The sequence below is a fragment of the Crinia signifera genome, chromosome 12 (assembly GCF_055691185.1).
Source record: "Crinia signifera chromosome 12, ASM5569118v1, whole genome shotgun sequence".
NCBI lineage: Eukaryota > Metazoa > Chordata > Amphibia > Anura > Myobatrachidae > Crinia > Crinia signifera.
In genome coordinates, this window is record NC_139228.1 from 51,891,180 (window position 1) to 51,918,714 (window position 27,535).

The 27,535-nt window shown below is 49.5% G+C and overlaps 1 protein-coding gene across 2 annotated transcripts in view; it reads right to left on the bottom strand.

The window, feature by feature from the left end:
• Nucleotides 1-4,327: 4,327 nt before the first annotated feature.
• The window catches only part of TC2N (tandem C2 domains, nuclear), a 40,937-nt gene continuing 17,729 nt past the window's right edge, over nt 4,328-27,535 (bottom strand). For both annotated transcript variants that reach the window (XM_083167869.1, XM_083167868.1), the window contains exons 4-11: nt 26,434-26,604; nt 24,860-24,939; nt 12,995-13,070; nt 10,254-10,354; nt 8,587-8,703; nt 7,964-8,155; nt 5,198-5,312; nt 4,328-4,781 (exon numbers count right to left, since the gene is read on the bottom strand). In XM_083167869.1, coding sequence (XP_083023995.1) covers nt 4,564-4,781; nt 5,198-5,312; nt 7,964-8,155; nt 8,587-8,703; nt 10,254-10,354; nt 12,995-13,070; nt 24,860-24,939; nt 26,434-26,604 — 1,070 coding nt within the window. In that variant the 3' untranslated portion in view covers nt 4,328-4,563. The remainder of the gene's footprint in view (nt 4,782-5,197; nt 5,313-7,963; nt 8,156-8,586; nt 8,704-10,253; nt 10,355-12,994; nt 13,071-24,859; nt 24,940-26,433; nt 26,605-27,535) is intronic.

A 27,535-nucleotide genomic window follows, 5' to 3' on the forward strand; every position in this document is an offset into this window, starting at 1 on the left:
CTTACATATCCATGCCAGCATGCACACGCTCACTCCTTCCCTGTAATTTCTAGTGCCAATCAGCCCCAATCATGATATCTCCTGCATAATCCATTCAGTTTCTTTCACCTACTCACTCGTGAGCCATAGGTTCTCCACTACTCTGCATATGCCACACACACACACACACCTGCTACAGTGCCGTGGGCAGGGGGTGATTACAGGCACTGCAATAGTTCCTGGATCTGGGCAGTGGGTAATTACAGGCACTGTGCTAGCTCCTGGCTCTGGGCAGTAGGTGATTACAGGCACTGTGCTAGTTCCTGGCTCTGGGCAGTGGGTGATTACAGGCACTGTGTTAGTTCCTGGTTCTGGGCAGTGGGTGATTACAAGTGCTGCGCTAGTTCCTGACTCTCTGCAGTGGGTGATTACACGCACTGTGCTAGCTCCAGTGGCGTAACTATGAATTGGGCGCCCCCCGCCATTAATGGGGGGCGCCCCCCGCCGCACCCCCCGCCCGCAGCCTTACCTGTTTTGCTGGTCCCGTCCCGGCTCCCTTGCTGGCTTCATTCTTCTGCTAGTGAGACGGACCAACACAAAATGTCCGCCTCCATACAGCATTCAGAGAACTGTCTGCTATATGGGGCGGACATTTTATTGTGGTCCGTCTCACTAGCAGAAGAATGAAGCCAGCAAGGGAGCCGGGACGGGACCAGCAAGACAGGTAAGGCTGCGGGCGGCGGATTGGCGGGTGGCAGATGGGCGGACGGGAGGGGGCTAACTATAGCACCACAGCCCCCCGGCGCCCACACATGCACAGCGCCCGGCCGCGGGGGCTGCGGTGCTATAGTTACACCTCTGGCTAGCTCATGCATACCCTCCAACATTTCAACCGCAAAAAGTGGTGCACACATGGAAAGGGGGCGTGACCATGAGCAAAGTGGGCGTGGTTATGGGAAAAGGGGCGTGGTCACACTCCTTTTCCGAATGATGTGAAGTTAAATACGCGTGTATGCCCACTCACTGCTCCCCTCTCACTGTGTCTTGTCAGCCGCCGCAGGTGCTCCACAGTCCTGCTCCATTGCGCTTTGTATTCTCTGCAGAGTATGGGCATGCGGAGGAGTGCGGGAGGTCCTCCTGCTCCATGGCGCCTCAGTAGAGCATGCGCCGATGGAGGAGTGCTGGAGAGGTACGCGCCGGAGCCGCGTGACGTTGGTGCGATGCACGCTGGCTGGGGCACGCAAAGCACCACTGGGAACGGGTGCTAGCTTTTACTACCCGCGGTCGGGGCCGGCTGGAAAAACGGTACATCAGTACACATTGTATTTTGCCGGTACAGACCGTTAAAAAACGGTACTGTACCGGCAAAATCGGTACAGTTGGAGGGTATGCTCATGGCTCTGAGCAGCAGGCAATTACAGGTGCTGTGCTAGTTCCTGGCTCTGGGCAGTGGGTAATTACAGGCACTGTGCTAGTTCCTGGCTCTGGGCAGTGGGTGATTACAGGCACTGTGTTAGTTCCTGGCTCTGGGCAGTGGGTGATTACAAGTGCTGCGCTAGTTCCTGACTCTCTGCAGTGGGTGATTACACGCACTGTGCTAGCTCCAGTGGCGTAACTATGAATTGGGCGCCCCCCGCCATTAATGGGGGGCGCCCCCCGCCGCACCCCCCGCCCGCAGCCTTACCTGTTTTGCTGGTCCCGTCCCGGCTCCCTTGCTGGCTTCATTCTTCTGCTAGTGAGACGGACCAACACAAAATGTCCGCCTCCATACAGCATTCAGAGAACTGTCTGCTATATGGGGCGGACATTTTATTGTGGTCCGTCTCACTAGCAGAAGAATGAAGCCAGCAAGGGAGCCGGGACGGGACCAGCAAGACAGGTAAGGCTGCGGGCGGCGGATTGGCGGGTGGCAGATGGGCGGACGGGAGGGGGCTAACTATAGCACCACAGCCCCCCGGCGCCCACACATGCACAGCGCCCGGCCGCGGGGGCTGCGGTGCTATAGTTACACCTCTGGCTAGCTCATGCATACCCTCCAACATTTCAACCGCAAAAAGTGGTGCACACATGGAAAGGGGGCGTGACCATGAGCAAAGTGGGCGTGGTTATGGGAAAAGGGGCGTGGTCACACTCCTTTTCCGAATGATGTGAAGTTAAATACGCGTGTATGCCCACTCACTGCTCCCCTCTCACTGTGTCTTGTCAGCCGCCGCAGGTGCTCCACAGTCCTGCTCCATTGCGCTTTGTATTCTCTGCAGAGTATGGGCATGCGGAGGAGTGCGGGAGGTCCTCCTGCTCCATGGCGCCTCAGTAGAGCATGCGCCGATGGAGGAGTGCTGGAGAGGTACGCGCCGGAGCCGCGTGACGTTGGTGCGATGCACGCTGGCTGGGGCACGCAAAGCACCACTGGGAACGGGTGCTAGCTTTTACTACCCGTGGTCGGGGCCGGCTGGAAAAACGGTACATCAGTACACATTGTATTTTGCCGGTACAGACCGTTAAAAAACGGTACTGTACCGGCAAAATCGGTACAGTTGGAGGGTATGCTCATGGCTCTGAGCAGCAGGCAATTACAGGTGCTGTGCTAGTTCCTGGCTCTGGAGTATGGCAACAGAGACCATAAGTAGAGAGTCTAAAGTTGGTAAACCGTATACAGATGATGAGTGTGCCTTATCTTGTGGCTAGTAATCTCATTTTCTCTCCTTAGATGTGAGATGGCACTGCGGCACTGCCAGTGTCTGCATCATTGTGACACAATGCCAGCTTTGCCAGGTACAACTTCTGGGAAATGACGGCAAACTCTTTCATATGAAACGGATCTGTCACTTGTTGTGTTAGCAAACATTTAGAGCATTGCCTAATGTGTTTCCTCTGGGTATGCTCTGATTTCAGAGTGCAAAGTGGGATTTGTTCCTTACAGAGAATGCTGATGAGCATTTGACATCTGACAAAGGTGTCAGTTCAAAGGCAAATTGCTCATGAATAAGGAAAGTGCTTATGTGCAGTGGTGGAGTATCAGGTTATTGTTTGAAATGTGTGAAACATGTAAGACAACAAAATAGTATTATCCCAAACATGCTAAGGCTCATTTTCCAACCACAAGGAAATGGAACACATGCAATAAATTGGTTTAAAACACCTATAATTGTACATGCTGTATGTTCTTCATGGGAATAGTGCAAAACCTTGTTACGTTCTCTGATCCTACTAAATTTTGGTTGTGTTTTCCAAGTCCCTGGTTTCTGTGGGGCCTATTTATTATCCTAATTGATACTTGAATTAGCTGTCTCTCAATGGTTGTCAGCAAGACTTCCTGTGTATTGTTATGCTTATACTTATAGCCCAGGTTATTGTCATGGCAACCTGGGTCCAAATACGGTGTGAACAGGGTTGGAAGCCGCTGTGACACAGCTCGAAACTGTGTTCAATAACCCAGGTTAGATCTGGGATTCTTTGGTGTGAAAGGGGTATTACAGATGTATTAAATCACTGCTAAGGTTATACACGGGAGAGATATTTTCCCCAGGTTTTTGACCTATTTGTTTTAAAACCCCAGGAAAATGTCTGTGATTGCAAAACAGACTGAATAGACTTTTGGGCTTTTTTTCCACGGGTTATGGATGGAAACTCCCTCCATTCAGCCCATTTCTGGTCTTGTGTAGTGCGACAGCAGACAACCGATTTGCCACATGACACATTCACAAAAACCGTCCACGGATGTGAGCTCCAAATCCATATCCAACACAAACCTGATTTAATCCACCTGTGTTCCCCGGAGACGTATTAGGTTCCTGCTCATTGTTACCAGAATAAATGTATACCTATACTTACATAGAAAATGTATTCTTGGCATCTATTCAACAAGGAGAACGGATGAATGTTACATTTAGGAGGCTGAAAGGCGACCGCCCTGATGCCATTTATACAACTAGAATTTCCCTTTCCTAGAAAATAAACCCTTTAATAGAAGTGTAAGGGGATATTCTGGGTTCCGTACCCCAGCACCATGAAAGGAAGTTTTGTTATACGTTACAGAGGGAAGAAGCCAGTGAGTCGCCTCTAGCAGCCGCTGACAATATAATATTCCTGTCACTATTATGCCGGCGTATTACACAGAGCAGGGAATAAGCCAGTAGGTGGGTACAAGGAATATTATACTCAAAAACCTTTTTATCAATCCAGGATACATATGACATTCTCGCAGTCAGGATGCCGGTAGTCAAAAGACTCCATATCGAGATGCCGACTCCCTAGGGCGGCCATTCCCGTATATATCATTACAGTGGCATAAGTTCGTCCCAGTTGCCTGGAGGCAAGATAAATATTGGTGCCCCCCCCCCCCCCCCCCCACACACACACACACACATACCACCTTATATAAATATATTTTATGTATATTATGTTTAAAATGAAGAGATTGTGAAATCTATGGTCCTGCTAGGAGGGAGAGTTAGCCACAGAACCATTATCAATGGATTTAAATTAAGTGATTCAAACTTGCAGGGGCGGAAAAGGTGCCCCCTTGGGAGCAGGAGCCCGTCGGCAGATGACTCCATTGCCTCCCAGAGTTCTGCCTCTGTATCATTATAATGTACTCCTTACCTGCCCAATGAAATGTTTCCGTCTGACTGAGCTCCGGCTGTACAGCTTTATCAGGAAATTTATTCCTTCCTCTTTCTGGGTCACTGGGAACATCATGGTCTCGCCCCAATTCACCTGAGCGTTGGAGGACTTTAATGGGCGAGTCTTTTTCTTGTACAGCAGCCCCTCTGTGCTGAACATCTCAGCCTTCACGTAGAAGTCTGGGGATGGAGGAAGAGGTGCAGCAAGAACCGTGGTTAATAATTATATATACACCCACACATATGCACACCATTCACTCTTCATGGACCACCTCAATTATCTCCACACAGCGCATATCATGTCACCACAACTGTTTTCCTTTCATCTTCTTCTGCAAAATGCCTCGAGTAAGGGAATTAAGGGGTGCCACATGGTGATACTAGATACTGCAGATCTGGGCATTTTGTACCAAGTGTCTGGTAGTGGCATTTAATGGGGCGCTTCCAGTTTAATAGCGGGATAGCCACACAAATGTCTATCTGCCAATGGCTTCCTCACCGTGGGTGTGAATCAGGACCCGGGCACAGATATTTGCTGGCCCTCCATCTGCGAGTGGCACAGTCACACAGAAGGACAGCACCCAGGCTGGACTTACGTATGGTGAGAGGTGTGGACGAGCTGGGCAGGTTCTGCGCCTTCAGGATCTGTAACTGGATCCTGCTGTTTATTGCCTGGAAGCACGTCCCGATCAGGAGCTCTGCATGGCACACCTGGGTGACAGGACAAACAGGACAGGTTAGCTGGCACAACATGAACGCATCTGGATTAGAGCCCATGCACCTCTGCAAATACTGGGTCAGGCAATGAACAGAAAGTCTGTAAATGGATCGTACAACACAGGTAACACATTACCGCACAGAGGATAACGCCCTCCAGGCAAAGGGCGCCATTCTGCAATATCACTGACGCTTGGCACAGTACAGTGGCGCAGAGAGCGATTTGCTACATACACATACAAAGACCCTGCACAGTGTAATATGATCGCTGTGAGAACTGGTAATGGGCTCAGCGGATGGGACCAGAGACTCCCAGTCCTGCAGGAGTTAACTGCGCTGTTTAAGTTTATTTAGTGCTGTACTGGAGATAAGGAGTTATCTGCTAAAGGTCAGACAAACAATTATATGGCTATTAGACAGTACTTGTGTTACTGTAGCATTCAGTACATACCAGGGAGAAATGTGCAAACACCGGCTGTATCCTGTATATTACATTTACCCTGGGAATAAAAGTATTTACGCACGCACCCACCGCGGTGCTGTAATAACATCCATCTCATACTGACGTCACGCCTGACAGGACAAAGAACGTACCCGGATTCCATTACATATATCTGCAGGGGGATTGGTCACTTCTGGAAAACACTTATGGCTGGGTTATAGGGTGCGCCATGCATCCTGCTCACACCATGGCGTCCCGGATCCCGCTGGAACCAAACAGTTTATACATTTATTGGTATGTCCAGTAGCAGAGCCGTCCCTAGGCATAGGAAAACTAGGCAGATGCATAGGGCATTTAGAATGCCTTGGGACATGGAGCTCATACAACTGAGCCAGCAGCCTCCAGCATTATGTGAATAAGGTGCACAACTGTGTGGCGTAACGTGTATAAAGGGCACTTCTGTGTGGTGCATCATGAATAAGGAGCAATACTATTTGGTGTAACGTGAGAGACGCAATACAGTGTGGTGTAATGTGAATAAGAAGCATTACAGTGTGGTGTAATGTGAATAAAGAGCATTCCTTTAGATTGTAAGCTTGCAGCAGGGCCCCCAAGTCTCTATGTTGTTACCCTGTTTGTTTTATCACTGTCTAAAATTGTAAAGCGCACCTTAATCTGCTGCGCTATATAAGAAACTGTGGTACTTGTTTCCTAGCACGGCCACACCGATTTGCATCGGGGTGATCGTGTCGGAAAAATCGCGTCGGTCACATCGCATGCGACCAAATCGCATGCGATGCGACCGACGCGATCGAACCGATTTTTACATTGAATCAAAAGTGAATAGGGTCCCTGGGACCCTATTTTACATTGGATTCAATGCAAATTATTCCCCAGACCCCCAATTTTACCCCCGTCAACGCCACCCCACGATTGACGCCAACCCGAAGCGTGGCGAGCGCACCGAGCCCGCGAGGGGCGGCGGTGCGCGTCCTCCAACCTTTTCATACCCTACTATCCACGTTGGCGTGGAGTTGAGAATATAAAGTCTGGCGAGCGCAGCGAGCCACCGCGCCCGAAGTGTGGCGAGCGCAGCGCGCCCCGCGAGGGGACGCGTATAACTTCACAGGTATACGCGTCCGCTCGCCACGCTTCGGGCTCGGTGGCTCGCTGCGCTCGCCAGACTTTATATTCTCAACTCCACGCCGACGTGGATAGTAGGGGTATGAAAAGGTCGGAGGATGCGCACCGCTGCCCCTCGCGGTCTCGCTGCGCTCGCCACGCTTCGGGTTGGCGTCAATCGTGGGGTGACGACGGGGCCATATACAATGTGAAATGGGTCATATTGGCCCATATATTTAATCAAGTCCATCTCATCTTGTGCCATTATAATGGCATAAGACCGACACGATGCTCCCGATTTCAATGTTAAAAATATTTTAACATTGAAGCCTATGGCAAAATCGCGGGCATCGCGTCGGTCGCGTCGGGGGCCATGTTAATGCCCGCGACCGACGCGATGCCCCCGATTTTGCCTTTGCCGGCAAAATGGACCTGATTTTAAAGGAAATCGGGTCCATCGCGGGCATCGTGTACCTTAACTTTAAGGTACACGATGCCCGCGATTGTGGCCGTTCTAGGAAACAAGTACCGATACGGTAAATAAATATAATAAATAAATTAGAGTGTAGTGTAATGTGAATAAGAAGCAATACAGTGTGGCGTAATGTTAATAAAGTGTAATACAGTGTGATGTAATGTGAATAAGGAGCAATGGGTCATGGGCAGAACTAGTGACAGTGCTTGTCCTTCTGGACAAAGCTAGGCCGGCTTTGTCCAGAAAGACCTTAGCATCAGTCTCCTCCAAGACGGCAACCATATGTAAAGGGACATATTTCAGCAGTTTCCAGGTGGACAGCTAGACTGCATGGCAGACCCTGCACATGCACCGCGTTGTCTCCCTAAGGTGGTATTGCCACTTCACTGTACATGACTATAGGGTATGCTAGGTGGGCCGAGAGGTTCGTATCAGCCATCATAGTCTATGTTTCTATGTAACTTGGTCAGATAGTTCCGGAACAACAGAGTTGGCGGATGCAGCTGCCCTTTGGGTGCTCTCTCTATATATGCACAAATCTGCATTCCCAGAGGCCGGGAGGAATAAGCACCCTACAAATAGGGGAGACAGCCATATTCTACTTACCGGAGCCTTGGAGGACGGAGCCACCTCCAGCCAGTGGTCGGTCTCCTCCTCGCCCAGGTCCCGCAGGGAGATGGAACACTTGCTAATGGTTCTCTTGCGGGGGGTCAGGCTGAGGACCTTGAAAACCAGCCGCACGCTCTGTAAGCTCTGTAACTTTATGGCAAATACAAACGTTTCCATGAATTCCATGTCCTGCGGGGAAACAGCGACAATTAAGACATGGAAGACAGATCCATATGTACGTACAGTCCTAAGAATTCTATAGCTCACATATTAATGCTTGGGGAGAGATAAAGGGGAGAGAGATAAACTACTAACCAATCAGCTCCTATCTGTCATGCTACAGGTTGTGTTTGATAAATGACAGGGTATGATTGGTTAGTAGTTTGGGGGTCTTTGTATTAAGGGTCGGATGTACTAAGCTTGAAAAGTGATACAATGGAGAGTGATAAACCACCAGCCAATCAGCTGCTAGCTGTCTTGTTACAGACTGGGTTTGAAAAATGACAGGTAGGAGCTGATTGGCTGGTTGTTTATCACTCTCCACTTTGTCACTTTATGAAGCTTGATACATCTGGCCCTCTGGCTCAGAATCAGGGTGATACCCTAGGAACGTCACTCACCTGGGCCGCCTCCTTGGCGGAGGATTTGAACTGCACGACTTTGGGTAGGGTAATGATGCCTTTAATGTAGACACTGGGGGATTCTCCGCAGCTTCCCGGCCACGATAGATCTTTCAGCTGATGTAAAACATGAGGAGATTTACTGTGAAACAACCTGTAATTTAGGTTAAACACTGAGACATTTATGGACTTACAGTAATTGTCTGATGCCTTCTGTATAACAGACTCTGCACAATAGAGGAGAACCCTGGGAATAATAGGCCCTAGCAGTGTTCTGTATGACTCCACCCCAGCCTGACCTGGCCCACAGAAGGGACGCCATGTTGTAGGCTATGTATACACCTGTGACTATACAGGGCTTCAAGTAACATGTGATGTCATGGCTGAATTAGGTAGACAATGGGAAGGTTAAAAATCAAAATGTCGACATGAGTTTTTCATGTTTTTCCCCCCGAATGTCGACATAATCGACATTGACACTGTCTAAGTGTACCGCGCCCCCTCGCATGGCTTGCCGTGCTTGGCATATTACTTTATTCTCCTGCCATGCTCTATTGGATGGTAGGACATGAAATAACGCCTGTCGGCACATGTCGACTCGAAAAAAGTGAAAAACTCATGTTGACCTTCCCATTATCATCCTAATGCCTGTGTCAACCTTCCATCCCTGTCAACCTTAGCCATGTTGACCTAGTTCATGTGTGGTCTTAAGCTAAGTCAACCTTCAGTGGTCGACTCAATGCACATCGAGCTAAGTAGGGTGGTGACCCGTGGGCGGCTGGTTACCTGGCTGACACTGCCAGCGGCTGCCACTAGTGGCCTGGAGTGGAATTACCGCTAGGCAACCTGGCTGGGCCACATCACTAGGTGGGCCCTAGCTGTAAATCCGCTGCTGGTTAGGAGCTAATTGGCTGCTGCGTTATCTCTTCTCCAGGCTTAGTACATCTGCCCCAATGTTTAGTATCCTTTAACGTATTGACAATTGTTTCTGTAACTCTGCAGAAGAGGAGACTGTGCAGCGGTTACATTGTAAACACCTGAATTCCCGGCAAGACAGTACAATCGGGGGGTGGAGGGGGCTCAGGCGGGGGTCTCAGGGGCCCAGCCAGTTTCTGGATTGTGTAATGGAGTCACAGAGAGGTTGTTGGCTGACTCTGTGCTAAGTATCCACTGACCCGGATGCCTCATCCCCGCGCCAAACACAGGATCCAGGGAAAGAATCCTGACATCAATCTGTCCTCTCCCTGTGCTGACTTACTGGAATCATCCACAGCAGAGATAATAATAATACCGTGTGAGCAGCGTCTCTTATTGTTCTCGCTTCCCTGGGACAGATGCTTCTTGGGGCCACTCTCCTGGCAAGTGCAGGGTTATATAGTATACAACCTTGTGAGAATAACATGAACCCTTGGAGAGAGAGATAAAGTCCCACTGACCAGCCCCTAACTGCCATTGTTTAAAACCATACCAAGTAACGTGGCAGTTAGGGGCTGATTGGATGCTACTTTATCACTCTCCACTTTATCTCCATCCAAGGCTTAATAAATAGTCCCCTTCTGCTTCTGATGTTTGCGGGTGGGTTAGGGAGGGGGACGCGGTCACATGACCCTGCGGCTGCCTCTATATATATATACACGGTATAACCGAAGGGTGCGGCAAATCCTTACATGCAGCACTGTGATCCAGATTTGTTCCACAGCTGTGACGTATCGCAGTCTGACGTGTAACCTCCCGAAGTCCCGCTCATCCCCGGACAATGTTATTGTATCTGTAACAAAGGAAATGCCAACAGCTTAATGGCAGGAAGCAGAAACTCAGTTATATAACTAATAATCTGCTTTATAGATATTATATATATATATAATATTGGAATAGTACAACATGATGGCATGTAGGGTGTTATGTACTAAAGGGAAAATGTCACCAAAACCCCCAAACTACAGTTATTGGAATTTGGGGGGCATGCACCAGTCCCTAATATATGATACATTACGGAGCTTGGCCCTGGTGGGTAATGCCATCTTTATTTGCACTTTTTTTTATTAGAGGGATCCAATAAGATCCCTCCCAGAACTCCAAGTGGATACGCAGACGGACTCCTAGGTTCTTATGGGGAGGACATTGTGATCGCATTTCTAAGTACATATCAGCGTTATTAATGGCGGTATGTACCGAATAAGAGGTGAGATGTACCGTATTACAGATGTTGTGCTTAGTACATCCCACCTATAAACTTCATATATATCCCATGAAGAAGGATGGTGTGTCTAAGACACACATAGTAGTGTTTAGATCTCCTGCGCTCTGTACAATTAATGGAATAGTGGTGGCTGCTACCTCCCTATTTGTGGTGGAACGATTCCTCTTCTCCGCCTTTTAGAATGCGTGTAGTAATCTTTCCACCATAAAAAGTATGATCTGGTTTCCCTTCAGCACAGAGATAGAGAGAAGATACCGTACATCCCTTTTAGGGGATATGCGGTCTCCTCTTCTCCGCACAATAAAGACAGCAAACAACGTTGGAATGGTTTCCCTTCACCACAAAAGTAGAGAGAAGATACCCTACATCCCTTGTAGGGGATATGCGTCTCCTCTTCTCTGCGGAGAAGTTAAAGTCACCAAGTTCTTGGTGACTTTAACATCCCCTTGGATAACCCCGCTGATCCTGGCACCTCCAAACTCCTCTCTCTCTGCTCCTCTCTTGGCCTATCTCAGTGGACTACCTCTCCCATCCACATCCATGGACACTCCCTCGATCTCGTCTTCTCTCGCTCTTGTTCCCTTACTGACTACACTATCTCGGCTTTTCCTCTTTCTGACCATCACCTCATCTCCTTCTCCCTCACTGCTTCCCCCTCTCCCACTCCCCCTCCCAAGCGCATTGTCTCACGGCATAACGTCAACACACTTGATCTTGCTGCCTTCTCAAACACACTGTGTCCTCTTCTTGCCCCAAACGCCATCATGTCATGCCCGAACCTCGCCTTCTCCCTCTATAATGACACCCTATCTTCGGCATTGGACTCTGCCTGCCCTCCCTCCTCTATCCCCCTTCGATGCACCAACGGAACCCCCAACCGTGGCACTCGCCTATCACCCGATTCCTTAAAAAGTGCTCTCGCAGTGCTGAGCGCTTCTGGAAGAAATCAAGCTCCCTTGCGGATTATCTCCATTTCAAATTCATTCTTTCCTCCTTCAGCTCTGCCCTTGCTCTGGCCAAGGAATCCTACTTTAAGTCCCTCATCCTCTCCCAATCATCCAACCCCCTCTCTTCGCCACCTTCAACTCCTTGCTCCCCCCCCCTCCTCCAGCTCTTCCGTCCTCCATCGTAGCCGCTGATTTTGCTACCTACTTTTCAACCAAAATCTCCTCTCTCAGGACTGCCATCACTGCTGCCATGACCTCACCCTCTCCCTCCTCCCCTCCTACATCTCCACTCCCCTCCTTCCCACCCCTGTCCTCATTTTACCCCACCACTGCCACTGAAGTCCACTCTATCCTTCAATCCTGGTGGTCGGAATCCCGGCTGTCAAAATCCCGACGCTGGAATCCCGACCGCCAAAATCCCGGCATTTTGTCCCTCTATGGTTGTCGTGGACTAAAGTATATATTAATGTGCCAAGCGTAGCGAGGCACTGGGCCCGCTGCGTGACGAGAGCAGCAAACCCGCAAGGGGGAGCAATCCACGTCCCCCCCCCCTTGTCGGGATTTTTTCGGCCGGGATTCCGACGTCGGGATTTTGAACGCCGGGATTCCGACGTCGGGATTTTGAACGCCGGGATTCCGACCGCCGGAATCCCACCAATCCCTAACAGACATGTGCACGCCTATAACAGACATATGTGTGACTATAACAGACATGTGTACGCCTATAACAGACAGCTGTGTGTGACTAAGGCCCCCATTTATCATTGATAAAATGAAACCTATGGGGGATGCGGCCGGCGGCGCTGCAGGGAGGATCGCAGCAGGGATCGGAGATTCCTGCTGCGGTCCCCCTTTAATACATTCCAGGGATACTTAATATTTGCGGTTAACCATCCGTTTTCGGGGATTTAGCCGCAAATATTGCTTGATAAATGGGCCCCTATAAGAGATGTATGTGACTATAACCAACATGTGTGTGTCTGTAACAGACAGGTGTGAGACTATAAGAGATGTATGTGACTATAACAGACAGGTGTGCGCCTATAACAGACAGGTGCGCGCCTATAACAGACATGTGCGCACCTATAACAGACATGTTAACAGACAGGTGTGCGACTATAACAGACAGGTGTGCTACTATAACAGACAGGTGTGCGACTATAACAGACAGGTGTGCGACTATAAGAAACGTGTGTAACTATAACAGACTGCAGGCTACAACGTTACACCGGCACCTAGAACTGGCGGCCAGCGGTCTTACCCAGGCTTCGGTTACTGCCCTGCGAGTCCTTTCTGGAGGAATTACTGCTCCGTATGCTGGACACGGAATCGTATCTCTGCCAAAGTAAAATCACAAGGGTTACACGGAGGCCATTACTCTGGTTCACTTGCAAAGGCAAATTCCTTCTCAAATGGACAAAACCATGTGCACTCCAGAGAGAATTCGATTTGGGTGGGGTTTTCCCTGCACAGAAACAAAATAACTCACCCAAATCTAATTCTCTCTGCACAAGTTACATCTGCCCCACCTGCAGTGCAGCATGGTTTTGAGAAGGAATTTGCCTTTGCGAGTGAACCAGAATAAGGGCTATTTTCCAATACGGTGACAATACACAAAGGGGGACATACTAAGATGGGCGTCTTCAATAGAACGCCCATCGTAGTAAATGTACCACAAAGAATCCTACAGACCAAATGTGATAATTATGGCACAGGACAGCTCTTGCGTTAAGAGCTGTCCTTTGCGATCTAGTCGGCGATGTGCAGTGGGTCCCAGCAGCTCCCCCTCCCTCCCTTACCCGGCCGGGTGCTGCTGCAGCTGCGGGGGGGGGGCTCTCCTCCTCCTCCCTGCACCCGGAAGAGGATTTACAGTGCAGGGAGGAGGAGGAGGGCTGTGCTGCCCGGACACAGGTGAGGGTCGGTGTGAGGTGGCGGGGGTCCGTGTGGGGCGGCTTGGGTGGCGGTAAGAAGCAGTTTTTGTGCATATTAAAAATGCAGTTAAACCCCCAATAATTTCATTTAGAGGATCCCGCCCAATATGTCTGCACCATATGGTTGTGTCGACCATATGGTGCAGACATATTGGGCGGGATTCTCAAAAAAAAAACACGTTAAAACTGTATGTGTCGACCATAGCTTTTGTTGACATGTTGCTTGTGTCAAGCAACATGTCAACAAAAGCTATGGTCGACACATACTTTTTTAACGTATTTTTTTGTTATTATTTCCATTCTTTTTTTTTTTTTTTTTAAATATATTTTTATTATTAGATTCAAGTCAAATATGGTACAACGATATTTACAGTGAGTAACAAATCAGCTTCAATAGACAGAGGTAGCACAAGAGGGTTATACATTTTAAGGGTGCATGTTATGACAGTTTAACCAATGATTAACAAGTAGTATTTATGGGACATCTTGTGTTGTTTTAAAAGGGAGGTTGTCCCCTTTCCAGAGTGGCCATATTATACCAAGTTGTGAGTGACACTATCTGTCTGATGTTGTTCTTTTCTTGGGCCGTAAGAGAATTTATGTATAATAGCCAAATGTCAAAGAATTTTTTGGCCCCTGTTTCTGTGTCTAATAGGCATTCTATCCAGTCCATCTGGTATAGGAATTTTAGTCTTGGGAGCATGAGTTGTAGTGAAATTGGGTTGGGGTGTATCCACTGGGATAGGATGGGTTTTTTTGCAGTTGCCGCAATTTTCGCCAGTAAGCACCTGGTGCCTCTGGGAAGGCGTGAGGGTGTATTTGCATCATAAATATTCCATAATGCCCAGGAGGGGGTCATGTTAAAAGATATTTTTAGTGTGTGGGTGATGTACTGCTGTACGTCCTGCCAAAAGGTTTGTACTGTGGGGCATGCCCACAGGCAGTGGTATATGTCAGCTTCTGGGGAGAGGCATTTGAAGCAATTGGAGTCCTCCGATATTCCCATTAAGAAGCGGTGTTTGGGCGTGTAATAAGCCCTATGTAGGATCTTGAAATGCATCTCAGCATAGGATGATGAGGTAAGTAATTTGTTTAATGAAATTGTGGCTTTTATGATGGTTTCTATTGGTGTGTTAGGAAAGGTCTCCTTCCAGTGAGTCAGTCCTGTTTTAACCTTGGAAAGGTCTAAGGTGGGGCGGATATGGGAGTGCAATATTGAGGTGGGTATTGGTTCTCCTTTTCTATAGACTATCATCAGGTCAAACGCTCTGTCTGTGCCTGTTTTGCATAATGTTTGTAAACTTTTTGTTATGTAACTTCGGACCTGAAAGTAGGCAAACAGGGGGAATTGTGTCTGAGGAAAGTTTTCTTTCAACTGTGCTAGGGTGAGAGGAGTGGTGTAATCTTCACCTAGAAATTGATATATCGACCTAAGTCCCTGTTGATGCCAGGAGAAGAATATAGGGTCTGGGTTTCCATTTTGAAAATCCTGATTATGGATCAGTGGTGTGTGAAGGGATACTGTGGGTGATAAACGGAGTCGCTTCCGTGTGGTGCGCCAGGCTCTGTATGGTGAGTGGAGTAGGGGATTATCTTTGACATGTGGTGGGGTGGACGTGGGCGGTATGTATAGTAGTGCGTCTAAAGTGCATTCGTGAAGAAAAGACTGATCTAATGCTCTGTGCGTGTAGTTGTTTGTACCACTCACCCAGTCTATAGCATAGCGTAGATTGGCAGCTAGGGCGTAATCTTGAATACAGGGCAGGTTAATACCACCCCTAGACTGGGGTTGCTGCAATTTCAATTGGGAGATTCTAGGGCGCTTACCGGCCCATAAAAACTTAGTAAGAGCTCTATTTATGGTTGTGACATCTTGGTCTCTCAGCAAAAAGGGTAGCATCTGAACCGGGTATAACAGTCTAGGGAAGGAAACCATCTTAAAAAGACTACATCGTCCCAGATATGATAGTGGTAAGTGTCTCCATCTTTGGAAATCTGCTACCATTTGGGCGATGAAGTGAGAGTAGTTTAGGTCATATAAGTCTGATGCCTTACTGGAAAAGCGTAGACCAAGATAGGTTAAGAATTCGGTGGTCCATCTGAATGGGAAGGTGATTCCCCATCCAGACTGGGCCTCGGGGTGAATGGCCAATGCTTCCGTCTTTTGATAGTTGACCAGAAAGCCTGATATGTTAAGAAATATATCTAATATCTCCAATAATTTGGGAAGGGCTTGTTTAGGATTGCTAATGTATAAGAGAAGATCATCAGCAAAGGCCGATACCTTTACCTCTGACCCCCCTATCTTCAACCCCTGCCATGTGGTTTCCTGGTAAAAGGTGCGTATTAACGGATCCAATGCCAGGTTGAATAATAGTGGGGACAAAGGGCAGCCCTGGCGTGTACCCCTGGCTAACCTAAAGGTTGGTGAGTTCAATCCGTTAATGGTTATGCATGCTTCCGGGGAGGAGTATAGCATGTTAAAAATATTAATAAAGTCTGGGCCAAAATGCTGTATTTGTAATATCCTTAGTAAGTGGGACCAGGAAACGCGGTCAAACGCCTTGTCTGCGTCACAACTTACAATAATCGCCTCTTTGCTGTGTAGAGAATTATAACGTATTAGTGTCGCTGTTAAAGTGCGAATATTGTGGACTGAGGTTCGACCTCTCACGAAGCCAGTCTGAGCTGGGTGTAGAATCCTATGTAAGATAGGTTGTAGTCTTCCGGCTAAGAGTGTGGTAAAGATCTTTAAATCTTGGTTCAGTAGGGATATTGGGCGGTAAGACTGAACTAGTTGGGGATTCTTCCCTGGTTTTGGGAACACCACTATGCGTGCAGCTGTGAATTCTGGGGGAGGTGCGTTACCTTTTAACATAGAGTTGAATAACGATATCAGGTGGGGAGTTAAGCTTTCTTTCATGAGTTGGTAATATTCGGCACTAAAGCCGTCGGGGCCTGGGGATTTACCTTTTTTTAGGGTGCTGAGCACTGCTTTTAGTTCCAGCTCCGTAATTGGGGCGACAAGAGCGTCCCTCTCTTCGGTAGTAAGGGTAGGTAGTTGGGCCTGCTGTAAGAACCGCATACCTTCTAAGGGCTTATCAGTAGGTGCTTCATATAGGTGTTTATAGTAGTTCTGAAATGTTGTTGAAATGTCGACGGGGTTCGAGGTCAGCGTTCCGTTTTGCGTGGACAGCTGTAGTATGTGCAGTGGGGCAGATTGTGAGCGAACTAGATTAGCTAGAAGTCTTCCCGTTTTGTTTGAGCTTCTAAAATATTTGTTACGGGAGATGTCGTAGGAGAATTGGGCCTTTTCGGTGCATAGTGCATCATAAGCTTGTTTTGCCTCTGCATATGCCGTTTTGGATATCTCTGAGTTATTGAGGAGCATAGCGTTATATGCCTTCGACAGGCGGTTACTATGATCTGCAATTGCAAGGTTTAGTTTTTTGCGTTTCCTGGCTACGTATTCCATTACCTGTCCCCTAACCACTGGCTTTGATGCCGCCCAAAATAAGTGTATATTCTCTATATGTTGTGCATTGTCCAATGCATATGTGGAAAAAGCATGTTTCAAATGTAGTGTGAAGTCTGTAGAGTGGGTCAGGTAGGAGGGGAATCGCCAATTGTAGGATGTGGTGATTGGACTATTTAAGGTGAGTGTAAACCAAACCCAGGCGTGGTCAGATAGGTCTATTGGCCCTATCCCCGACTCCACCACTTGGTGATATAAGGAATTTGTAATCAGCCAAAGATCAATGCGTGAGGAGGTGCCATGGGGGTGAGAATAAAAGGTGTACTCTCTGGATGTGGGATGTTGGCATCTCCAGAGGTCACACAGGCCCAGATTGTCTAATAGTAAAGAGACGGGGGATGGTGTATTTGCACCGTCCCCACCAGTCCTTCGTCCAGATCTGTCTAGCCCTGTTGACAAGACATTATTAAAGTCACCACCCATAATTAAATCTCCCTCCTTCCAGGATAGTAGTTTAGTGTATAATGATGTGTAAAAGGGGGCATTAGGTCCATTAGGGGCATATATTGTTGCTAAGGTATACATTGACCCACATATCTCAATTTTTATAAATAAGAAATGGCCCTCTGGGTCCAACCAAGTGTCTCGAATCTTGTAGGGCAGGTGTTTTCTGAATAGTATTAGTACTCCTCTACGTTTAGCTGTGAAAGAGGCTGCCCTGAATTCACCTATCCAGGAATCCCTTAGTGTGTTGGGATCCTTAATATCCCAATGCGTTTCCTGTAAAAAGGCTATATCTGGACGTATACGTTTCAGATGGGTTACTACTTTGCGCCTTTTAATCGGTGAATTGAGTCCCTCTACATTCCAGGACACGAACTTTAACGTGGTCTGTGTCCTAGTTGGTCTGTTTGTCATGGTGGGCATCTTTAGCCAATCCCCTCACGGGGTCTATATGCTACTGATAATGAGTTTTTTCCGGGCCCCCAGTCTGTCCCAATGAGCAGACTGTAAAGGGGCGATATGAACCCAGAGTGCCACCTCTCGTCACAAAACATATATCGTGTACCACATATTGTAAACTGTAACCATCTAATTATAATAAACTTTTGAACATTTTCATGAATCAAAACAAGTGGTCGTGTAGACCAATTTTTAAAGTAATCAACTATGGGGCATCCCAACAGGGAAGGGGGAATATTATTTGGTAATTGCTGGCAAGGGGGGTGTGAGCCCACACCAGTCCCTGTGACCTTGTCAGCAAGAAACACACAATCCCTCACTACATAATTTGGTGAGGTCCCAGCGTTTGGAGTAGATCTCTCGCCTCTGTAGGTGGCATGTTGGCCCGGGCCATATATAAAACTAGACCTCCCAAACCAGTCCTGAAAAACAACAACACATAACAAACCGGTGTAGAAGAACAAGAAGAAGTTGTTGTGTATTACCAGTCCCTTAGATACGAACATAGAAACGTAGGGAAAAGATGAGGCTCCTGACGGTCAACCAGTCAGTCTGCATCGTCCATGGTTGTGGGGGGCTGTTGTGGTAAGGAGTCGAGGAAGTTCTTTGCGGCTTCGGGGGTTTCCAAGTAATATGGTTTGCCGTTGTATTGAACTCGTAATTTAGCTGGATACAGGAGGGCGAAGCGGTATCCCAGCTCGTATAGACCTTTGCAGATCGGTGTGAATTCTTTTCGTTTCATGGAGACCAAATATGAAAAGTCTTGGAAAATGAGTAGCCTAGCACCTTCGTAGCGCAGGTCAGAGTATTTCCTGTAAGCATCAATTAAGCTGACCTTGTCGGCATAGTTCAAGATGCGTAGGATGACAGGTCTGGGCCTTTCTTTGTTCTGCTGGCGGTCTGGGCCTACCCGGTGTACCCTCTCGACTTGGATTGATTCGGTTGAGGAGACACAGCCCAGGGTGCGTGGTAGCCATTCAGATATCAGGGACATAAGGGCGGCCAGTTTAACGCTCTCTGGGACGCCTATTATCCTAACATTGTTCCTCCTGTTTCGATTTTCCAAATCTTCCAGCTTGTCATGGATGGAGGACAGTAGTTTTTCCTGTGAGGAGGCGGTGGCTTTTGTGGTAGCCAGTTCATCCTCCAGATCAGAAATTCTCTGTTCAGCTTCTGACAGACGTTGGTCATGTTGTAGTATTTGCGTCAGGGCAGAGTCAATTGATTCCTTCAATGGAGTCAGTTTTTGGTCTAATAATGATGCCAGTATGGTGGTTAGCTCGTTGGTGGAGACAAGTTCCCCAGATGGTTGGGGCATGATAGCAGAATCCTCAATCGAGGTGGAAGATCTCGGGCCAGGGGAGTGTGTGCCAGGGGAGGATATGGTGGTGGCCTCCCTGACACGGTTTTTCCCTTGCTGTTGGGACTTGGTGCCACGTTGGGGTTTGGCCACGTACTTATCCATTCCGGGCATCCGAAGTACCTCCGAAAAGCCAGGGAGTGTTATGGAAATGTTATATTTTCAAAGTCTGATGAGAATTGAGATCTAGATCAGAGCTTTGGCCGTGTCCCCGGGGTCCTATGAGTCCGTGACCCGCAGCGGGCCCAAGCAACCGGGGCAAAGTTATCAAGTTGTTGGGGCGGCTAGAACCAGTGTATTGGTTATGTGGAGGGGGGTGAAGGGTCAGCAATAGTGCCCGCCGCCTCGGTGGGTCCTCTTGGTCGTAAGGGCTGTCGGCCTGGGGTGTGTCGGAGCAGTAATAAGGTAATTCAATGGTCTTGTAAGTGCCTGCGGCTGGCTAATTGGTTGAGAGAGTCCGGACAGGCCAAGACGTTTAGCCAAAGGTGCTAGTAGCAAGGGGGCTGTGACTTTGTGGCGGGGCGTGGGGGGGTGGAGGGGGTAGGGCCGTAGGCCGTTTGTTTGACAGGCCTTGGATAGTTAGGTCAATAAAGTAGTGCTTACCCACTTCTGTTAGTTGGCAGAGATGATCACTTGTTGTATCAGGGCACTGTTCTGTGTGGAGTTTTTATGGGTGATGCAGTACTTGGGGGTTTCTGAAGGGTTGCAGGCTTGGTCACTTTCACGGTTGTTTATGGTGTGGTAGCAGCAGGTGGCCCCTTCACAATGAGGCTTCAGCCTGGGCTTGGTCCCCAGGAGTGCTTGGGCCCAGCAGGCCACAGGAAGCTGGAGTTGTTGCCTGGCAGGTCGAGGAAATGTTTCCCCCATGCAGTGGGTCCAGGTGAGGGGGTTGATGAGTGTCCCCTGACACCCTGTTTGCGAAAGTCCCCTTTGCTGTAGTGCTGCCTCCGGGGGGGGGGTGTCTGCAGCTCAGGCCGAGGCTTGGGGCCTGTGTGGGCTGGAGGTCCCCGTTCTCATCTGCACCCGCCGGGTGCTTGTATTTCCATTCTTTTAACTTTTTTCGTACTATACCATCCATGTGGAATGAGTGCAGCTGTAACGGAGCACGTGAGCCATGTGGGGAGACCGGTACACTAATCAGGGTCCACAGGGTCTGAGTGCAGCTGTAGCGGAGCATGTGAGCCACAGGGGGACCCGGTACACTAATCAGGGTCCACAGGGTCTGAGTGTAGCTGTAACGGAGCACGTGAGCCATGTGGGGAGACCGGTACACTAATCAGGGTCCACAGGGTCTTAGTGCAGCTGTAGCGGAGCATGTGAGCCACAGGGGGACCCAGTACACTAATCAGGGTCCACGTGGCCTGAGAGAAGCTGTAACGGAGCATGCAAGCCATAAGGGAGAACCCGCTACACTAATAAGGGTCCATGTGGACTGAGTGCAGCTGTAACGGAACATATGAGCCATGTGGGGGGACCCGCTACACTAATCAGGGTCCACGTGGACTGAGTGTAGCTGTAACGGAGCATGCGAGCCATGTGGGGGGGCCCGCTACACTAATCAGGGTCCACGTGGACTGAGTGCAGCTGTAGGAGCATGTGAGCCATCCAGGGGGACCCGCTACACTAATCAGGGTCCACGTAGACTGAGTGCAGCTGTAACGGAACATATGAGCCATGTGGGGGGACCCGCTACACTAATCAGGGTCCATGTGGACTGAGTGCAGCTGTAGGAGCATGTGAGCCATGAGGGAGAACCCGCTACACTAATCAGGGTCCATGTGGACTGAGTGCAGCTGTAACGGAACATATGAGCCATGTGGGGGGACCCACTACACTAATCAGGGTCCACGTAGACTGAGTGCAGCTGTAGGAGCATGTGAGCCATCCAGGGGGACCCCGCTACACTAATCAGGGTCCATGTTGACTGAGTGCAGCTGTAACGGAACATATGAGCCATGTGGGGGGACCCGCTACACTAATCAGGGTCCACGTAGACTGAGTGTAGCTGTAACGGAGCATGCGAGCCATGTGGGGGGACCCGCTACACTAATCAGGGTCCACGTGGACTGAGTGCAGCTGTAGGAGCATGTGAGCCATGTGGGGGGACCCGCTACACTAATCAGGGTCCACTGAGTTCAGCTGCAGTTGAGTGAGGCACCGGCCCCATGTGAGTTGTACACTAACGTGGTGAGGTTGGAAGAAAAAATCACAAAGGTGAAAAAAGAGCGCTAGTAAAATGTGTTGTTTTGTGGGGGGGGGGGGGGGGGAAATAGAGGGAGAACAAAATAGGTGGCGAGCTTGCGCTCCCCCCGCTGTGCAGTCGGGATTCCGACATCTCAGTAATGACTGTCGGAATCCTGACTGTCGGTGAAATATACCACACCCCTATATAGATCAATTGGGTATCACATTAGTAAAAAACATCATCGTTTTATTAAATAAAATGCTTAATTAATAGCAGCAGCTTATTTGATCAATGTTTAAAAAAAAAGTTGTCAACGAAACGCGCTGGAACACCCACTAGCTGACTGTTTATTGGGACTAGGATCATCAAACCCATCTTGAACCACTTTCCAATCTTTCATCTTCCACCTTGGTCCTCATTTGGTGCAACTGGGTACCACCATCTTGGGAAACCACCACCTGCATATTTTCTGGGAATACAAGGACAGCCTTCTTCCAGCTCTATGGAATACAACTAAAGGCCCCCATACATTAGGCCGACTTGTCCGAAGGACAAGTTGGACCTAATCTACTGACAACTCCCCTGGGGGGGGGTCACATACGATTTGGCACTTGATGTGCCAGGTTTTGCATGTGATAAATCGCATGCGATTTATCACATGCAGTCACCCCGGGGAGCTGCTGTCAGCGGGAGCCGGGAGCTGAGCAGGGCATGGGGGCTGCAAGCAGGCAGCGGACACAGCCTGTAGTACCTGCGGTGGAGGGAGCCAGATGCCGAGCGGGAGACTCCAAGCAGGGAGCCAGGCAGGGGAGGCAGTGGGCGCACTGGTCCAGGCGGTGAACTCTGCGAGGGGACCAGAGAGCAGAGACCGGGTAGCGTAGGGGAAGCCGGGCAGCAGCGGGCGGACATAGAAATGAATTAACAGTCAGTGATTGGCTGAGAGCTCTCTCAGTCAGAGAGCTCTCAGCCAATTACTGGCTGTCCATTCATTTCTATGTGCCCGGCTTCCCCTACGCTACCCGGTCTCTGTCTCTTATCCCCTTGCGGCGTTCACCGCCTGGAAGTATCTATTTGCGGCATCCCCCCCCCGCCCAGGATAGTGCACCCACTGCCTCTCTAGCCCGGCTCCCTGCTTACAGTCCCCCGCTCGGCTCCCTCCACCGCACGTATTATACGCTGCGTCCCCTGCCCGCCTTGGGCTGCACATAAGATTTAACAAATCTTATGTGCAGCCCGTCCGACCTCCCGAAACCGACCCGATGCGCACGGGACCGCGCATCGGGTCGGATGGGATGTCTGCACATGCGATTTGGCCCGATTTCACGGCCCGATTCCTCCAAATCGGGCCCAAATCGCATAGTGTATGGCGGCCTTAAGGCCCACATACGCAGCCAGGTTTATGGACACCCACATCATTCAGCACCATTAAAATCGGACTTATTCATCTGTCGATTACAATACTATTGGAAGCCTAATAGGAACAAGCGGGACTGTTCATAAGTATACCTTTCTTTTACTCTAATCTCCCAATAACGCCAGCAACTTTTTATAATTTCATTATAATGTTGAATTTGTTTTTTAAACATTGATTAAATATGCTGCTACTATGCTGCTGCTGTGCGGGTCTCCAGCAGATGACATCATCTCCCAGAGCCGCACAAGCACCAATCAGCTCTTCGCGGCCTTCCCCCCCCCCCCCCGCCAAATAACCGGGATAATGACCATTTACACCACCCTGAGCCCCGGATAAGCCTCGTGTCCGACCCTGAACATTTGCCGGGTCAGATTCCCGCGGAACAGTACCCGTATATTTTTTTCAGCCCATTTACACCGCGCCCCGGACTGGAGTGGCAATATCCCAGGTCCAACCTCTGGTGTAAAAGGGATATAAGTGTATTAGAGTTCTACGTTCTAAGCTCAGTCAGTTGGCTCAGTCTCGGGATACACGTATATCTGGACAGGTGCCATATTTGTCCACATTACATCGGCTTAACTTCCTCTGTATTGCGCATTATAGCTGCGTGGTACAGTGGTTTAGCTTTCTCTGTATTGCGCATTATAGCTGTGTGGTACAGTAGCTTAGCTTCCTCTGTATTATGCTTTAAAGCTGCGCAGTTCCGCCGCTTAGCTTCCTCTGTATTGCACACTAGAGCTGAGTGATACAGTAGCTTAGCTTACTCGGTATTGCACATTATAGCTGTGCGGTACAGCAGCTTAGCTTCCACTGTATTGCACACTAGAGCTGAGCGGTACAGTAGCTTAGCTTACTCTGTATTGCACAATATATCTGTGCGGTAAAGCAGCTTAGCTTACTCTGTATTGCGCACTATAGCTGCAAGGTACAGCAGCTTAGCACACTACAGCTGAGCGGTTTTGCGCACTATAGCTGCACGGTACAGAGCCTTAGCTCACTCTGTATTGCGTACTATAGCTACACGGTAAAGAAGCGTAGTTTCCTCTGTTTTGCGCATTATAGCTGGCTGCATGGAGTTAGGCCTCTGCTGGCCAGATATACATGTACGCTGAAGGAGAGACTACTGGCAGAGCTCCAGGCTAGGTGTCCTGTGACATCATCACACCGGGGAAGTGTGCCAACTGCCGTCTGCCCGCTCCCATACCTAGTGTCAATAACAGCACAGCGTCACTGTGGGAAGCAGATGGCAGTCACTTACCTCCCTCCAGACTGACCTGTGTGCTCATTATACATTATTACCTGGCTGAGGCCGCACAGTCAGCGTTATAGGGATGCGCACAATCTCCATAGATGCAGCAACTGATAAACCTGCTCTGCCTGACATGTGCAATGCACGGGACCCATGGTTAGACAAGGGGAAGGTCATGTGAACATTTTGGATATGTAAAATATATAATGCACAGATCTACATGTACCCCACACTCTGTATAATATATAATGCACAGATCTACATGAACCTCACACTCTGTATAATATATAAGGCACAGAACTGCATGTACTCTGCACTCTGTATAATATATAATGCACAGATCTACATGAACCCCACACTCTGTATAATATATAACGCACAGATCTGCATGTACCCCACCCTCTGTATAATATATAACGCACAGATCTGCATGTACCCCACCCTCTGTATAATATATAATGCGCAGATCTTCAAATACCCTCTGTATAAATGCCCCACAGTCTTTTTCATGCCCCCCATCTGCTGTCGGGTGGTATTATCACCCCATACCTGGATATAGCTGCTTAGGTCATACAGAGAGGTGCTCAGGCCGGGGGGATCAGACGCCTTCACATTCCTCAGGTCACAGACTGAAATACACCCAGAAATGATTAGATCAGGGGCATGTGCATGTGGGATGTACTGGCGTGTGCGGTGCATGGGAGAATTACCGGCGTGTGTGTGTGGGTGTGAAGCCAGGGACACTGACTACACCTGACGGAATTCTGTTTGCTTTGAAAGTTGATCAGACAAGAATGTGATTAATGCTAGATACTGGCTGCTCCGGGATCAGTCATTATTTGCTGTAGCTCAGCGCGGATCGCTAATCAGAGATTGCGCAAAAAGCTGCTGCCCACATAGAGAGAAAAAGACGCTCCTGGCAACATTGCTAGTGCAGCGCAAATACGATGTGCCCACAAATTAATTTGCAAAAACCATCTGCACCAGTATAAGGCTTCCACCAACCAGACTGAAATTGGTCATCGCTGATGTCACAGACCCACCCAAAAAACACCTAGGCACACCATAAACTGACATCTTTCTAACTAAAAGTAGGTTATACTGGCAGCCAGCAGGCTATACCATCAGACTGGCATGTAGCAGGCTATCCCGGCAGACTGGCAGGCAGCAGGCTATCCTGATAGACTGGCAGGCAGCAGGCTATACCAGCAGACTGGCAGGCAGCAGGCTATACCGGCAGTCTGTCAGGCAGCAGGCTATACTGGCAGGCAGCAGGCTAGACTGGCAGGCAGCAGGCTATACCGACAGACTGGCAGGCTATACCGGCAGACTGGTAGGCAGCAGGCTATACTGGCAGGCTGTCAGGCAGCAGACTATGCTGGTAGGCAGCAGGTTATACTGTCAAACTGGCAGGCAGCAGGCTATACCGGCAGACTGGCAGGCAGCAGGCTATACCAGCAGACTGGCAGGCAGCAGGCTATACTGGCAGGCAGCAGGCTATACTGGCATGCATGCAGGCTATCCCGGCAGACTGGCAGGCAGCAGGCTATACTGGCAGACTGTCAGGCAGCAGACTATGCTCGTAGGCAGCAGGCTATACCATCAGACTGGCAGGCAGCAGGCTATAGCGGCAGACTGGCAGGCAGCAGGCTATACACGCATGCATTCAGGCTATACCGTCAGGCAGCAGGCAGGCTATACTGGCAGGTAGCAGGCTATACCGGCAGACTGGCAGGCAGCAGGCTATACCAGCAGACTGGCAGGCAGCAGGCTATACTGGCATGCATGCAGGCTATACTGGCAGGTAGCAGGCTATACCGGCAGACTGGCAGGCAGCAGGCTATACTGGCAGGCAGCAGGCTATACCGGCAGACTGTCAGGCAGCAGGCTATACTGGCAGGCTGTCAGGCAGCAGACTATGCTGGTAGGCAGCAGGCTAGACTGGCAGGCAGCAGGCTATACCGTAGGCAGCAGGCTAGACTGGCAGGCAGCAGGCTATACCGGCAGACTGGCATGCAGCATGAACTCCCGCAGTATGTGTCTCATCAGTGTAATGTAATATAGATCGGACAGTGTAGCACTAATGACATGGAATGAAGCTGCGCAGCCGATGCTGTACTTACCTGAGCCATACAACCTGGCGGTGTTCTCACTCAGGGTCCCCCTCCTGGTGAGATCAGGTGAGATGTGCTGCAGGACAAAGCTGGGGTTATATACCACGTCATCATTTGCTCCTTTGTGATACGTTGTTGTGAGTTCTGATTTCCTGTCGGTGAATGTGGCCCTCGCCGACGCTGAGAAAAACAAATAGCAATATTACCAATATGCAGGGCAACACAGGGTACAGCGTACACAACATACACATACATAGAGATAGGGGCATATGCATCAAAGTTTGGAGAGAGATACCCACCAGTCAGCTCCTCACTGCCATTTCTGAAGTACAGCCTTAGTATATTTCTCACTACACAATATATGTGGCATTTTGTGTCTGCTTGAGAACTACAGGTTAGTAGTGTGACAACCCTGCACCTAGTGTAATGCAGGGTACACACCACGACGACCCGCTCACGATGCACATCGTGAGCGGGTCGTCAGTGTCTCGTCCGACCCGCTCACGGTGACGCGGGGGGGCACGACCCGCTCACGATGTGCCGATGGCGACCCGCACCCGGCTGTATGGTCGTCATTCAGATCCTACCTGCAGCAGGTAGGATCTCAATAGCGACCGACCCGCGGGACCGCGCATCGGATCGGTATCGGTCCACACCAGGACAGAAAAGGGCCCAATCACCACACAATCTACATCCAATTGGTCAGAATTGGACCTAGATTGAGGGGATCGGGCCCTAGTCGTCCTGGTGTGTACCCAGCATAACATGTATAGGGGGAGGGGGAAATAAAGTCTAGCTCCGCCTACACAGTGACCTGGTGTAACATGTATAGGGGAGGGGAAGGGGGCACGTTGTCTTGCTGCACACAGTGACCTGGTGTAACATGTATAGGGGAGGGGAAGGGGGCATGTTGTCTTGCTGTACACACACAGTGATGTGGTGTAATGTGTATAGGGGAGGGGGGACACAATGTCTTGCTCCACCCACACACAATGACCTAGTGTAACATGTGTGTAGGGAGGGGAGGGGGACGCAATGTCTCACTCCGCCCACACAGCGACCTGGTGTAACATGTATAGGCCAAGAGGAGGGGCACCATGTCTAGCTCAAC